At 43.5% G+C, this 15298-nt stretch overlaps 1 protein-coding gene across 1 annotated transcript in view; it reads left to right on the forward strand.

The window, feature by feature from the left end:
• The window catches only part of cntn3a.2 (contactin 3a, tandem duplicate 2), a 59599-nt gene that overhangs the window by 19987 nt on the left and 24314 nt on the right, over positions 1-15298 (forward strand). The window contains exons 11-17 of the mRNA XM_076276047.1: positions 510-660; positions 1611-1738; positions 3304-3473; positions 10087-10204; positions 11361-11519; positions 11850-11999; positions 12572-12642. Coding sequence (XP_076132162.1) covers positions 510-660; positions 1611-1738; positions 3304-3473; positions 10087-10204; positions 11361-11519; positions 11850-11999; positions 12572-12642 — 947 coding nt within the window. The remainder of the gene's footprint in view (positions 1-509; positions 661-1610; positions 1739-3303; positions 3474-10086; positions 10205-11360; positions 11520-11849; positions 12000-12571; positions 12643-15298) is intronic.

Consider the following 15298-nt stretch of genomic DNA (forward strand, 5'->3'; position numbering starts at 1 on the left):
GAGGTAGAGTGCATAGAGAGAAAGATTACAGGCTACCAAAAGCTACAGTGAAACTTTCCACTCATTTGTTGTAGTCTCTTCTCATGGCTTGCGGCATTGGAAGGCTGTGATATTTATTTAAATACGATGGAACACTAAAATCCCAAAGAATGTGTTACCAAGAAAATAAATGTAGGTGTCAATGAGAGGTAGTGATTACTCTTGCTTCCCATACAAGCTACAATAGATTGGGCTTTTGTTCAATACCAGCATAGCTTTGCTCTAGTGTGCAGTCTGTTTGTTGTTTGTACAGAGTTTATGTGTGTGTGTGTGTGTGTGTGTGTGTGTGTGTGTGTCTATTTGTGTGTATGTGTGTGTGTGTGTGTGTGTGTGTGTTGTATGTAATGCCTGCAGAGTCTCCTCCTCTGCACCACCGCGTCTCCATGTTTTTCTTTTCGTTGTTGTTTATTCTCATTCATTTCTTTATTTATTTATTTATCTCTCTCTCTCTCTCTCTTTCTCCATGGCAGCGTCCGCCCCAGACTTTTCCAAGAGCCCACTGCGGACCCTGCAGAAAGCCAAGGCGGGCAGTGCGGTCACGCTGGAGTGCCGGCCCCAAGCCTACCCCAGAGCAATTAGCCTGTGGAAGAAAGGCGAGGAGCCGCTGCTGACCACCGAGAGGTAAGGGGCCCGCTGACAAACAAACACTCAAAGGAACGAACACGTAAACAAACTAAAAATCAGAAGAGAAGAAAAAACAATATTTGATCTCCGCTCGCTAGCCCCGTTTATTCGGCAACCCAACAATTATCAGAGGCGTGAGCGTGGCAGCGGTTTGCTTGCTTGCCTGCCGTGGCGGCTTTCTGACCAGGGCCGCTCATGAATAATGAATGGCACCATTAGCTGGTACTGGCAGGGGGTCTCTCAGCTATTTAGGGGAGAGGTTGTGGAGTATGAAATGGCTCGTTGTGAGTTGTCACTTGACAGCGTTGCAAATAGCTCCAATGCTGAATGCTCCCCCATCGCCGTCCCCAACAACACCACCCACACACACACACACACACACGCGCGCGCGCACACACATACGCATACATACATACACACACACGCGATCACCACCGCCGCCCACCAACTCAACCTCCTGCTGCGGTTGAATTAAATTGTTGGAAAAGAGCAGTTGATGTGCCAGATTTTTTTCTTTCTTTCTTTCTTTCTTTCTTTTTCTTTCTTTCTGCCTGTTTTTCTTACTTTTTTCTTTAATTTGATTTTGGATATAACATTGTGCTGTGTCGACAAATGAAACAAGATAAAGCATATCTTAAATCAAAATACTCTGGAGACAATTGGAACACTGAAATTGCCACGACAGTGTAAATGAGTCATTCTCCCCTTTTAGTTTGCAAAATAATTAAATCTGGATTTATAAGTATTCTTTTTCTTATGGCTGATGAGGTTCAATCAGCATGTGCTACATTTGTTCCATCTCCAAGCTTTACAGAATTATGCAAAAGATGTTTTATGCTGGTACTCCATTGCTGTAGTATCTATGATAAGCACATCTCTTAATGGCATTGTCCCCTCCTGAGATAGATGTGATTTGATGAGAAGGGAATTTGTTGTCCATCTTGTAGGGTAATTATTCTTCCTGATGGAACGTTGAAAATCACAAATTTGACAAAGACGGATGGAGGCACCTACACCTGCCTGGCACAAAACCAGTTTGGGACTGCCAGCACCTCCGGAAGACTGCTAGTCACAAGTGAGCTCTTTGTTTTTCAAGACACTGTGCTGTAAGTGAATCCTTTCTCAGAAAAAAAAATGGTTTGTTTCTACAGTATCAATGGGGAGCCTTCAGAGGTTGTTACTTGTTTAATTTCCATTACTAGAGACCTTTTCCTCTTTCCAGGTGCTCTTAGACCTCAACGACTAGTTTTGCATACCACACAATGTTGTCCTTCTATAATGACTATGTAGTGTAGGTTTATGTTTCTTATGGTAGAGATCAGAACTCGGTGTACTGTAGCCCAGAAACCCACTAAATGTAGCATGCAAAAACAGCTAGCATCGGCCCAGCTTTCTTGTAATATCACTTTGTTCTACATGTGGAGCTATATTAAATACAAGGCAAGTCACTGGAAGAGTGCCTTGTGGCTCTGTTCAAGATAACTCAACACGGCACCTTTAACATATTCCTGATGGGACAAAAGTTCCATATAGAAACTAGTTTCTTGGTAGGGTTCTTGGTACTGAGAGTTTCTACTAAGTTGTTCTGCTCATTGTGATGGATAGCCTGAGCTTGCCCCAAATACATTTTAATTCCTGCTCAAGTCACCTTTGGTGACCTAGATCAAATGTTTTCATTGGTCCAAGGATGCTTCAGGAGTTTTTTGCTCCATCTCGGTGCCTGAGGTTATGCTGCTTTTTTTGCGTGAATCCCATAGATTTACATGGATTGAAATGAAACCGGCACAGCTCCTCAGACCACATGATCACGATTCACAAGGGTTTTTTTTTAGTTAGTTGGGTCTGGTCGAACTATTTATTAATTTCTGATAAGATGAGAGGTTTTCCATCAGTCATCGTGAAATGCAAAATCTCATTCCCGCTTGGACACTTTGTGCTTACCTTCGGCACTCAGCCTCCGGCTCCCATGCATACGGCTGAAGTAGAGCCGTGGGTATATCCCTTGCCAACCCCACTCTCACTCGTCTCACTCGTGAAGGGTTTTTGGTCAGTGTTTTGTAAGAAAATAATATTATAGTGCCAAAACATGCAGGAAAGCAGTATGTTTGACTGTATTAATGTAGAGTTTTAGAGCAAAGTGCTATTGAAAGATTGTTGTCAACAGCATTCCTATAGACAAATGGCTTTGACTCTCCCAGCTAACTGAGACTCAACATTAAGAAGTAGTGTAGGGCCTTTCCAAGGATTTTGCATAATTACTATATCATGAAGTGATTTTAACAGGGTTGTATTTTAGCTGCCAAGTTCTGTTTGCCAAGCCACTTGTGTGAAATGTTATGATGCAGCAAGCCCAACTGACTTCATCTATTTATTAACTTTTCCTAGCCCGGGGAGCCATGTAATACCTTTAAGGAAATGATATTTTCGTTTTATTGGCGGGGGATATGCTCATGCTCATAACCCACATAGCAAAACATCCAATCTGTTTCAAAGTAAGAATGCAACTCCAATCACCATAAGCGTTTACTAGGGAAGGATCCATACCCTCTGACATGAATACATTTGACGGATGTGCCCGCATGTGCTGCTGACTTGTTTATATTGACACTAACCCATTGGATTGCTGTGCTTTGGGAGCAGAGCCCACGAGGATCAGTCAGGGCCCGTCAAACATGGAGATCATTGTGGGCGAGAGCATCGTGCTTCCCTGCCAGGTGGCGTGCGACCCGGCCCTGGATGTAGCGTTCTCCTGGGCTTTCAACGGCCAAGTCATCAGCAAGGCGGACCGACACTTCGAACACGTGGGAGGGGTGAGTATGGAACGAGATGTTAAAAGAGTGATTGTTCATTTATTTATTTGTCCATTTGTTTGTGTGTGTGTTTTTTTTTTTTAAAACGATCATTATGTCTGCGCCCTCAGGGCAAAGTCGTCCTACCTGTTTTCCATCGTTTTTCCATGAGTACAGTTGACCTACAAAACTTTTTTATTAATAATAAAATTCACTCACTAAAGCTGGCGTCCTCTGCTGACTTTTAATGGGTCAGCTTGCTGGAAGCGCTGCTAGCTTTGCTGAACGGCATAACATTTGAAACGTTTGAAAATCCATATGCTGCCATTCCGTTCGCCAGTGGAGATTAATTAATATTAGGGGAGAGAAGAATATTCAATGCAAGCATCATTAGAACTGTCAATGTAAGGTCTGCCTGGATCGATGATGATATTTTGATCATCACATGTTCAATGTGTTGCTGTCTGATTATGTTTGTGTATAAGTCAAGTCAAGTCAGTTTTATTTTTAAAGCGCATTTAAACATGCACAGAGTGCAACCCAAAGCGCTCCACAAACAAGACACATAACAAGACAAAAGATGCCGGATAGAGCGGCGTAGTCGCCAGCGTGCCCATGACATCAAGACATGACAAATACATTTAAAAAATAACAAATACAAAAAATGCCGGACGGAGCGGCGTAGTCACCAGCGTACCCGTGACACCAAGACATACAAGACAAAACAAATAAACAAATAAAAAGTAAAAAAAAAATATAAATATATTTAAAAAGTGGGAAAAGTGATGTTAAAATTAGACTACGTTTACACGAAGCAGGGTATTTTCCTAAACGAATATCTGGCCATCTACGTTTGCAAATAAAACTGCATTTACACGAGACCGTTTTTTTTTTTTTTTTAAATGTGTTTGAACACGAACCCGTGTACATACATGCTGTCATGAGCACGCCAAACCACAGTGGCAGTCTAACGATAAGCTCAAGCTCACATTAACCAATCAGAATCCTGAAAAGTTGCCCGAGTCACCGGAAACGGAAGTGTACTCTCTTCTTCGGATAGCAGCGGTAAAGCAAGTTGTTGTCGATACGACCAGAGCCCGTCTACGGAGAGGGGAGAGGGTGGTGGCTAGAGGGGATACAGCTAAGGGTTAAGGTTAGGGTTAGGGTTAGGTTACTTCCTGTCCTGATACTGTTTATTTCTATGGAGATTTCACTATCTGTTACGTTACTTCCGTTCTTAGCTGTATCTTAGCTGTATCCCATCTAGCCACAACCTACGGAGAGCCTCTCCACTCTCGCTCTCGAGTTTGCGCTTGGAACTTCATTCAAAAGTGAAAGCAGACGGTTGATCAGCTGTGTTCTAAAGAATGTTTGATTCAAGTTCAGCGTGTGTTGTGAACTATTTGTTTCTCAGCAAAAGCCACGACGAAACGGTAACAAATAAGTGTAAAGAGACATATCATGGAGTTTATTTTTTCGTTTTGGCAAGTAGCCGTATAATAAGCGGGATAATGTATAGAACGCCGGTCATTATGGGAAAATAAGTCCCTTCAGGGCGAAACAAGACCCCTCCGCTGGGGTCCAGTTCGCCCTGTCGGGACTTATTTTCCCCATAATGACCGGCGTTCTATACATTATCCCTTACTTAATTCCACTGTTCCCATCGATATTCAGGCTGTCTTCCTCCGTCATCTCCATGGTCAATCTGAAAAAACACAAAATAAACATTTATTCCTTTTTGAAAATAGGCTAAGTCACAATTGCACTTGTTTTTCCTGTTAGCGTTATCACTGTTTTTTCCAAAATAGTTATTGTGATGGCTGTTTTGCTTAAGCTAAGCTAGAAGCCCATATTGCTGGAAAATAATAGTATAACCTTACAGTAAAGTTATCAATCGCTAGGTTGCTTGTTGTTGTCTCTGAATAAACCAACAGAGATAAAAAGCAGATAGCCTACCTTGAAAAGTTGGGCTGTCCTAGTCCAACCCCAGGCTGGCAAATCATGTCAAAAGATTGAGCAAACCAAAGATCCTTGATTAATGTTACTGCTTGGACTTCTGCATGCGTGGCAAGAATATCACTGCTAGATCTGACACAAACAACAATTGACTACTTTTACCACTGCTAGGTAATAATAAAAATAATAAACGAACATATGATCAATATTGAGCCAACTATATCTTCTTTTCCAGCCTTACTGTAGAAATGAAGTGGCCATGGGAACATAGTGCACCCCCATGGTTTCTAAATGTGTGCCATTCCAAAATACCTTTTTTTTCTTTAGCAGCTAGTTGACAATGAAGTAGGGAAAGGACATCAATTTAGCAGAATCAGCACCTTAATTAATATCATTACCACCTGGGTCTGCTGTGAAAAAATGGTCCTTCGGCTCATATCCGTATCACAGGTTTGGGCCAAATCAGTGTTTTGTATTTTAAACGCATCTCCTGACTTCCAGTTGAGTTGCGGAAATTGGACCTGGGACAAATCTGTAAACCGGTGATAAAACAGCATTGCTAGCAGAGCTGAAACCTGTATCAGGAGCAGACCTGGCCCACAGTCAGATACCGTATGTCCGCTACAGGCGGATCTAAAGGCTTTTATGCGGATCCGGCCCAAAGGAAATTGCTATCTGGGTCGTGAGTGCAGACGCGTTCCCAATTAAATGGATTGCATAATGTTCACGTTAGATCTGCTGCAAATGAGATAACTAAGAGTTCACTTAGTTTAACATGATGTTATCTCTATTTAACATGATGTTTTGACATTGACATTGTAAACGTTATCTAAGGAGAGTGAAAAGCAGTTTGCAGTAAAGCTAACCAACGTCGTCTCTATCGCAGGAAAAAAATAGCGAGCAGCCTGATAACTAAAGGAAATGCTCGGCGGGCCGGATGAAAGTTCTTGGCGGGCCGAATACGGCCCGTGGGCCGCAGTTTGACCACCCCTGTGCTAGGCTGTATCAGAGCCCGTCTACGGAGAGCCTCCCCACTCTCTATTAATCCCATACAAACTGAATTTTGGCTGCAGTTCACCAGAGTTCACCTAGATGGCGATCACGGGCGAGTCCAAAATACATGGGGTCCTATGGAGCTACATGGCTACATTTATTGTTTTCACCTATTTAACAACTGAAACCCTCAGATTTTATTTTATTTTTCGCAAAATGGATATGGATTATCAATCAAAAGTGAAATAATCCGGGAGTCATGTCCTTTCGTTTTCTTACAGGTTGGGTCGTTGTTGCCCATAACACGCTAGCATTGATGCTATGCTATGCTATGATCATGCTAATGAATGACGTCATTGACACGTTTGAAAGGCTTTTTAGAACAATTAAGTGACTTTAAAAAATATAATACTCAACCAAGTGTATTGTCTTTGTCTCCCCTTTCGAATACAATATTCAAATTACTTGAAAAAAAATGGATTTTGAGGGGTACAGCTCCATAGACCTCCATTCATTCTGGACTCGCCCGCGAGCGCCCCTAGATGCAGTACCACACCGGAAGAGTTCCGAGAGTGAAGGTTCTCCCCTTATTAGACATTCTCTGATACGACAAAAAGGGTCTGCACCAACATAAACGCGATGGCTATTCTGAGCGCATCCATGATCACCTCAGCCCCAAAATGTGAAGTCGCACGTGAGAACATGTAAATGTAAACATTGGTCGCACATTTGGTGTACTTCTGTCGCATACTGTGACGTTGGCTGCCCAAAACTCCGTTTACCACAGTTTACAACCAAACGCATAAACAAAGTTTTCCAAAAAAATCACTTTGGCCGGAGTTTTTTTGGATAACCGTTTTACGGGGCGAATTCTCCGTTTGCGTCTAAATGAAAGGCTCAAACGTAGGGAAATGTCTTCGTTTATAAAAATACACATGCTCGTGTAAACGGGGTCTTAGTCCAATTTCCAAACCAGCTGAAAAATGTCCAAGGGCAATGATGATCCGTGAAAACTGCGCACAGAGCTGAAGTTCTTTAGCAACTGACCAACCCGGTGAATTCACTGGCAGTCTGGAGATAACGATAACGTTAGGCCTTGTAGACTGCAGTCTGGAGATCACTGGAAGCACAGTCTGAAGTAGTGGGCGATCGTGTAGATGGACTTTTAACAGCGACCGTTTGTTGCTCCGTGAGATTGTAGCTCTTCACCGTTAACGTTAGTCTGCAGTTGGCATGGCAGCTCGCAGGTCAGCAACAGCTCGGCGGCCACGGCAGATCTTTCGCAGAGTAGCCTATAGGTCCAGCTGTCCCGAGAGATCCCCTCGACCAGACAGTGAAGTACACCGCTCACGGATGGATGGAAGGATGTCAGAGGCCCAGTTAGTCTGCAGTTGGCATGGCAGCTCGTAGGTCAGCAACAGCTCGGCGGCCACGGCAGATCTTTCGCAGAGTAGCCTAGGTCCAGCTGTCCCAAGAGATCCCCTCGACCAGACAGTGAAGTGCAGCCTGCTCACGGATGGATGGAAGGATGTCCGATGCCCAGCTAGGGCAAAAGCTAGCCATAGCAAGCTCCCAATGGACAAACGTCAACGACATCAGCTGACTTAGAAGCAGTAAAAAGGACTAAGAATAACACGAAAACTATAAAAAAAATAACGTAAATAAATAGGGAAAACATTTAACTAGACAAACCAATACAAAAAATAAACATGACATTACATAAAATTACGAACATTACATAAAAACAAACAAAAACATGACGCCAGACGGAGCGGCGTGTCTCGCCAGCATCCCCATAGCAACCTAGGTGTGTGTGTGTGTATGTTATGTGTGTGAATGTGTAAAATCCTGTAAGTGTACAGACATTTCTGTGTATACACTCCCCCTTTAAATCTAACCCACTTTTTTCTGTTTGCTGAAGATCTTCTCTAAATAGTACTGCTCACTGATCATACCAAAGTAATTGGAATGAATAACTGTCACAAGTCTTCAGTTCACAGCGTGCGTGTCTCTGTATGAACTTCAAAACTGCTTTAAGACTGTGTTGCCCATATTCACAAATATCCTTCCTTTGTGTGTCCTTGTTTGCTGCTGATGGTTATCAGTGCTGAGATACAATTTTCGCAAACTCTTTCATCTCACGGGTCCACCGGGACTATCAGTCAAACTCCTCATCTCTGCAGAATTCATTTCCATGACACACGGAAAACGGTTTCTCCCCAACTCTGAGGCAGCTAAAGAGGCAAATTAACCACACATTTACCATTGTCTGAGCTAAGGTGCAGCATGAGATGAAAGTATTTGTTCTCAGTTTATGCAATTTTTTGTTTTTTTTTGAGAGAGGAGTTGAGTGGTCTCCGGAGGATCTGTTCGGCATTCCTGTGGTCCTTCTCTATTCTTTCCTATAGAAATGTTTTTTCAGAGTTGGTGGTTATGTGTGTGATATACACGGATATACTGTAAAGGCCTATATTGTTTAAATCTTTACACTTACCCCCCTATTTTGAGTTTTTGTTCGAAATTGCACACCGCTTACTAACAATGGCCCTGTTTCCACATGACTTATATTCAAGTGCTTGACCTCTTTTGAAAGCAGAGGGATAGTAGATTATTTTGGTATAAATAGATTGACTGTGTGATGAACTGTCAGAGAGTGGCAAAGGGTAAAATAATGATTTTTTTAGGCGGTTTTGTACATCTCTGGAAATGACCACATTCTGCCCTTTTGGTCATTTATTTTGTCTTGGAAACACAACTGAGGCCCACTACCAGGTCTTGTGAATCTGTATCTCAGTATCGATTTTTGATCGAATTTAATTGAGACATAGTAAGATTAATCTGACAATGTAAAGCACTATACAGATTGTACATGAAAAATGTTGTCATATATGGATTCCCAAGAGTTCAAGCTTTTGATTATGCTGAAATCCAAAGGTAGAAATGCTCCTCATGTGTAGTCCTAGAACTTTCCCCACTTGTGTTTGTGCAGGTGGATTCTTTTAATACGTCAAAATGAGAATTCTTTGTTGTTGAATCTGCCTTTTTCTTCTCTTCGTTTAGCTGTGATGTTTTTTTTTTGTTTTTCTACCGGGAGAATTTTCTGCAAGACTTATTCCATTTGCCACTCATCATTCCTGCTGAATGATCATCTGTGCATCATCATAGCCTGTACTCTTCGCCTCGTCTGCACGCCCCATTGGTTCCATTTAGCTGTGCCGCTGGTTGTGTCTATGGTGGAGCCGCTCCTTCGTTCACTCGTTCTCGAGTAATTAAGTGATTGGTTCCCTTTATCCAGTAGGTTTGTGTGTAATACCTGCCTCTGCATAGTTGAGGAAGCCAGTGGGACAGCCAAAGGGTTGTTTTCTCAGCACGGACACCTCACACCCCAGAGTAAACACTTTACTGGCTCCAAGGCATCCATATAGAACTGTATAGGAGACTATTTTCCTTCTTCCCAAGTGTATGTTCTTACTGGCTGTGTGAATAACATAGCATAAATTATCATGAATGTTACCTATATAGAAATCTTCCATGTGTTGGAAGCCCATGGAGTATACATGCTGATGAAATAAACATCTTATCTGCCAGCTGCTTGGAATACAAATCTTAATCGACATGCAACATGTATTTACCACAATTATGTCTGTAAACAGTTATTTTTTGCTTTTTGTGTTCCATGTGCTAGCCAACAGCGGGTGACCTGATGATTCGGAACATCCAGCTGAAGCATGCTGGGAAGTACGTGTGTGTGGTGGACACAGATGTCGAGAGCCTCTCAGCGTCTGCGGTTTTGGTCGTCAAAGGTGAACATCCCACTTCCTTCCTCTGCTGCTGCGGATAATTAGGATTTATGACCAAATAAAGCCAGACATACAGTATTAAACAACAGCACGTGGAAGCTGGTTTATGATTCTGCTGATCAGCCCTCTCATATGTTTTAGTCTGTGTCCTCGGGGGAGTTTGCTTGTATGTGCAACATTTGCCGACAAGCTCCACTAACCGAAATCCTTTACAGCTTGGCTCGTTCCACTGTAATGAAAGCATAATTGAATAATGAATTGATTGCTGATTTTAGGTTCAATTAGTGTTTTCTAAATGAAGACAGCATATCAAAACAGTTTATCAGAGAGCAATAATGAGATTTGGGAGGATCAATACCTCTCAATTAACATTTGCTTGACAGGCATTCCATGTTTCAGGGCAATGAATGTTCTCTCTGACCTATGAGAAAATTAATACTGTATGCTTATTGTTTCATCCTACACAGATCTTGCACAGTGGTGCAGTAAAAGTGGTCCTTTAGAGGCAGGCATATTTTGCATGCCTAGAAGAGATTGTTATGCAGAAAATTTGGTCTAAATTTGGACAGGTACCTTGGCCTGTTTTGACATTGGAGAACATTAACAAATCAAATGTGTCTCCAAGGCAAAGCTAAGAGTAGCAATCTTACTTCCTACAGAATACAGCAGAGGTGAATGGTGCTTTTGTCAAGCACCATCCTTAGCAGATTGTAAAAGTAAACCCAACCTCATCTGTAGCCCATTTCTGTGTAAGTCAAGACGAAAGTTTCAACAAGTTATCCCCAGACATGTATTCTAATCACACAGAGCAACACATTCCCTTTGGCCCCCACGAGAACACTGTAGGAGTAAAGGAAGAGGAAGGGAAGGAGATTACTTGTCTTTATAGTAGCATCTGATTGCGCTCCACGTTGTACAGGAGTTCTTCCGTAGTCTGTAACAAGCGCTCATGCCTGTGGCAAACGCGGCGTGATGTAACAAGGCTGAAAGAGGCGCCCTGAGAGCGTCTATGATGATTCCTTCCCACGTCTGTATGAGGAAGGCTTTAATGAGGTCGTCGAGAGTGATGGAGAGGAGAGGAGAAGAAACGGAGTGTGTGTGTGTGTGTGTGTGTGTGCGGAATGGAAAAGCTAACATTATTTAATTACTGTCTGTCCAGGTCCCCCAGGCCCCCCGGACAGCGTGACGGTGGACGAGATCACGGACAGCACCGCTCAGGTCTCCTGGAAGCCTGGCCCAGACAATGGCAGTCCCATCGTGGGATACATCCTCCAGACCAAGACCCCTTTCACCGTGGGCTGGCAGGCGGTGGACACAGGTATTATCCAGAATTATCCACCACAATCGCAGAAATGCAAGCGAACCACAGCTTTAGAATAAATCTGAATCATCCAAAGTGGGTTTTGTCTGTGTCTCAAAAAATTGCCCCTTGAGAGGACATGGACACTTCAAAACCGAGAGAAACATGATTACTCAATCTAGCACAAGAAGTTGAATTAGTTAAAAAAAAGTGTCTGCGGGGGGAAATTGCTCCCGACTTTTTGTGTGGTTGTGACGCGGAGCACTGGAGACAGGTGCTGGCGTCAGCGCGTTTGGCCGTGTGATTTGTCAGATGGGCCCCTGTTGTTTCTCTCTCCCGTCTCGGCAGTCCCTGAGGTGATCGATGGGAACACGCTGACGGCCACCGTGGTGAACCTGAACGCCTGGGTGGAGTACGAGTTCCGCGTGGTGGCACGGAACAGCGTGGGGATGGGGGAGCCCAGTCCCGCTTCACTCAAGACCCGCACGGAAGATTCCGGTGAGACTGTTGTGCACACAGCCTAAATGACCGGACAAGGTCATTGCCAAGAACCAAGCATGAGCCCTGTGTGCAATGCTTCAGGATGCATATATAGAGCACAATTACTGAACATTGGGTGCCCCTATGCAACCTTTTAAATGTTTTCTTCATAGTGAATGTTGAAAGGGAGGCCTTCAAGAGCACTGTCCCTCTACATACAGTAGAACATATCTCAACAGGGATGTGAATCCTGTTGCCAGCCAATTAGTTTTGTGCCAAGCTGAAAATGAACGCTAGTTAAACTGTGTGCTTTTGCGACACACTTACAGACATACAAACACACATCAACACAGAAACATTCACCCATACACACCCACACAGACACATACACATACAGACCAGAGAACAGACACGCACACACAAACACACACACTTACCCTCTCCACCCACACACACACACACAAAACACACACATTACAGCAGCCAGAACACAGTGGGAAGGGGAGCGCTGGCTGGCAGACACTTTGTGTGTGTGTGTGTGTTGGCGCGAGCGCTCTGATGAGTCGACTTTATCTCATTCCCATCTTCAGTCCCCGACACGGCCCCCACTGATGTCAGCGGCGGAGGAGGCTCCAAATCAGAGTTGGTAATAACGTGGGAGGTAAGTCATCCGTCTGCATTATAACCCCCTCTCACCCTCCTTCCCCCTCTTGTCCCCGCATCCCCAGATCTGCATGAGGTAACCATTCGGCCTAATTGAATAGAAGCAAATGTGTTTGTTTCCTCCGGATAACCATTCCCCGCTTGGACCCAAGGGTCCTATAATTTCGCTCGTTGACGCGTGGCTCCGGGCTAGTTTCGCTAGTCTAACTCCAATCCCACGAGATGCTGTCATTTCTGCTCAATGTAATGGAGTTGTTTTTTTGCTAAATGCTTGGTTGTACTCGTAGGCTGTGCCGCATTTGTTTTAGTCGCTTTAATTCACGTTTATTGGGGGCCAAGCAGCGAAGCTGCGAGGACCTCATTGTGTTTCTACGTTTTCCTATTATTATTATTATATGCAATGGAAGTCAATGGCAGCCCATAGAACCGTCTGGTAAAAAGTTGGGAAATTTGGCACACTAATTGGGGACGGTCCCATGATTCATGTCACAAAGTTTCATGTCAGCAACTCGAACCCTCTAGCGCCACCAACAGGCCAAAGTTGGAAGTGTGTTCACTCACGTAACTTTTGACCCGTAGGTCCGATTTTCAAAAGTCAGGTATCGTTGGAATCCTTGGACCAAGCCGAGTTCAACGCACCCATGACGTCATTTTCCGCCATGATGGATTTTCCGCCATTTTGGATTTCATCAGAAACACTTAAAATGTATCAGGGGTCACATACTTTCTCTCATTCCCACCAAATTTTACACAGATCATCTTCAGACCAAGCCTCACAAAAGTTATCACTTTTCGTCTTCGGAAGTATTACCGTTCGCCCGTAACAGCCAATCAAAATTTGCGGCAAAGCCGCCAAACAGCAACCCTTGCACAGTCATCAAAAAAAAGTATATGGACTCATGAGGATGCTTTAGAAATTTGGACGCTTTAGAAATTTGGTGACCTTTGACCTCTAGGGGGCGCTGTAAATCAGTAACATGCCTTTTGGACTGTAGCTGCTGTTGTGCCTAGAATTACAATGTACTAGTGGTGTCTGGTAATACTGTGGAAGATCCTTATGTCGACAGATGGCAATTCATGACATCAACATAATTGATTTGGCCGCCATATTGGATTTAATCAAAACCACTATCAAATTTCCCTAGGTCACAAATTTCATCGGATCATGCCTCTGTCAGTGCTTTGATTTCCATAATAATTGACTGAAGCGTTTGCCCGTAGCAGCCAATCGAAATTTGTGGCGAAGCCGCCAAACAGGAAGTGAGCTCATATCTCCGCAACCATTTCATGTATCATAACATAACTTAGTACGTAGACTCAAGACTCCATCAGGAGGATGTTCAAATACTTTAGTGACCTTTGACCTCTAGGGGGCGCTGCAATTAGGAACAATGTGTTTTGGCCTGTAGCTGCTGTTGTGTTTGGAATTAAAATGTACTAGTGGGGTCTGTTAATACAGTCGGAGGTCCTTAGGCTGACCCAAGCAAAACTGTGATGTCATCCTAATTGATTCGGCCGCCATATTGGATTTAATAAAAAACACCTAAAAGTTTTCACAGGTCACAAAGTTTGTCCGATTGACACCAAACTTGACACACATAATCTTCAGTCCAAGCCTCAAAAAAGTTATCCCTTTTTGTCTTCAAACCTAAAACCGTTCGCCCGTAACAGCCAATCAAAATTGGCGGCGAAGCCACCAAACAGGAAGTGAAGGGATATCTCAGTAATACTTTCACGTATCAAAACCAAACTTGTTACATGGGCTCAGAACCCAATTAGGAGGAGGCTCAAGAAATTTGGTAAATTTTGACCACTAGGGGGGCGCTATAATCACAGGAAGTAGGGTCATATCTCAGCAATGCTTTCACATATAGAAACCAAACTTGGTATATGGACTTGGGATCCCATCCTGAGGACACACAATACATTTGGTGACCTTTGACCACTAGGGGGCGCTAGAGATACACGAAATTAGCTCATATCTCAGCAACGCCTTTATCTATCAAAACCAAACTTGGTACATGGACTGGGGACACGATCCTGAGGACACACAATACATTTGGTATACTTTGACCACTAGGGGCGCTATAATTAGGAAGACTTTTACGTATCGACACCAAACTTGATACGTTGATTCGTAAACACATCCTAAGGACCCACAATAAATTTGGTGACATTTGACCACTAGGGGCTCTATGATTAGCAACACTTTCACCTATCGCAACTAAACTTGGTATGTGGACTTGGGAATAGATCCTGAGGATGCACAATTAATTTGGTGTGCTTTCACCACTAGGGGTGCTATAATTATCAACACTTTCACCGATTTAAACCAAACTTGGTATGTCCAGTCCAGTCCAATCCAATCCCAACTCCTGCTTATCTGCTTGGCCCCCTCATTGCTGCTTGCAGCTATATTTTCTCAATGATATTCTGCCTGCTCCGCTATGGCTAGTGCTGTACCTACGGCTGGGCCCTCTCACAGTTTTTAAATGGTCAGTAGTGGGAACTACTGTTGCCTTCATGATTTCCTTTTAAAACTTTCTTATAAGAAGGAGATATCAATTATTAACAATCACAAGCCAGCTGGAACCTGCGGCTCTCTCTCCCTCTCCCCAGATAGCAAACATACACTGGGACGGAACTGGGCCACA

Source organism: Alosa pseudoharengus, unplaced genomic scaffold (genome assembly GCF_046254945.1).
Source record: "Alosa pseudoharengus isolate Yale_2024_CS ecotype anadromous, Long Island Sound unplaced genomic scaffold, YU_APseudo_1.1 YU_APseudo_1.1_scf_9, whole genome shotgun sequence".
NCBI classification, from domain to species: domain Eukaryota; kingdom Metazoa; phylum Chordata; class Actinopteri; order Clupeiformes; family Clupeidae; genus Alosa; species Alosa pseudoharengus.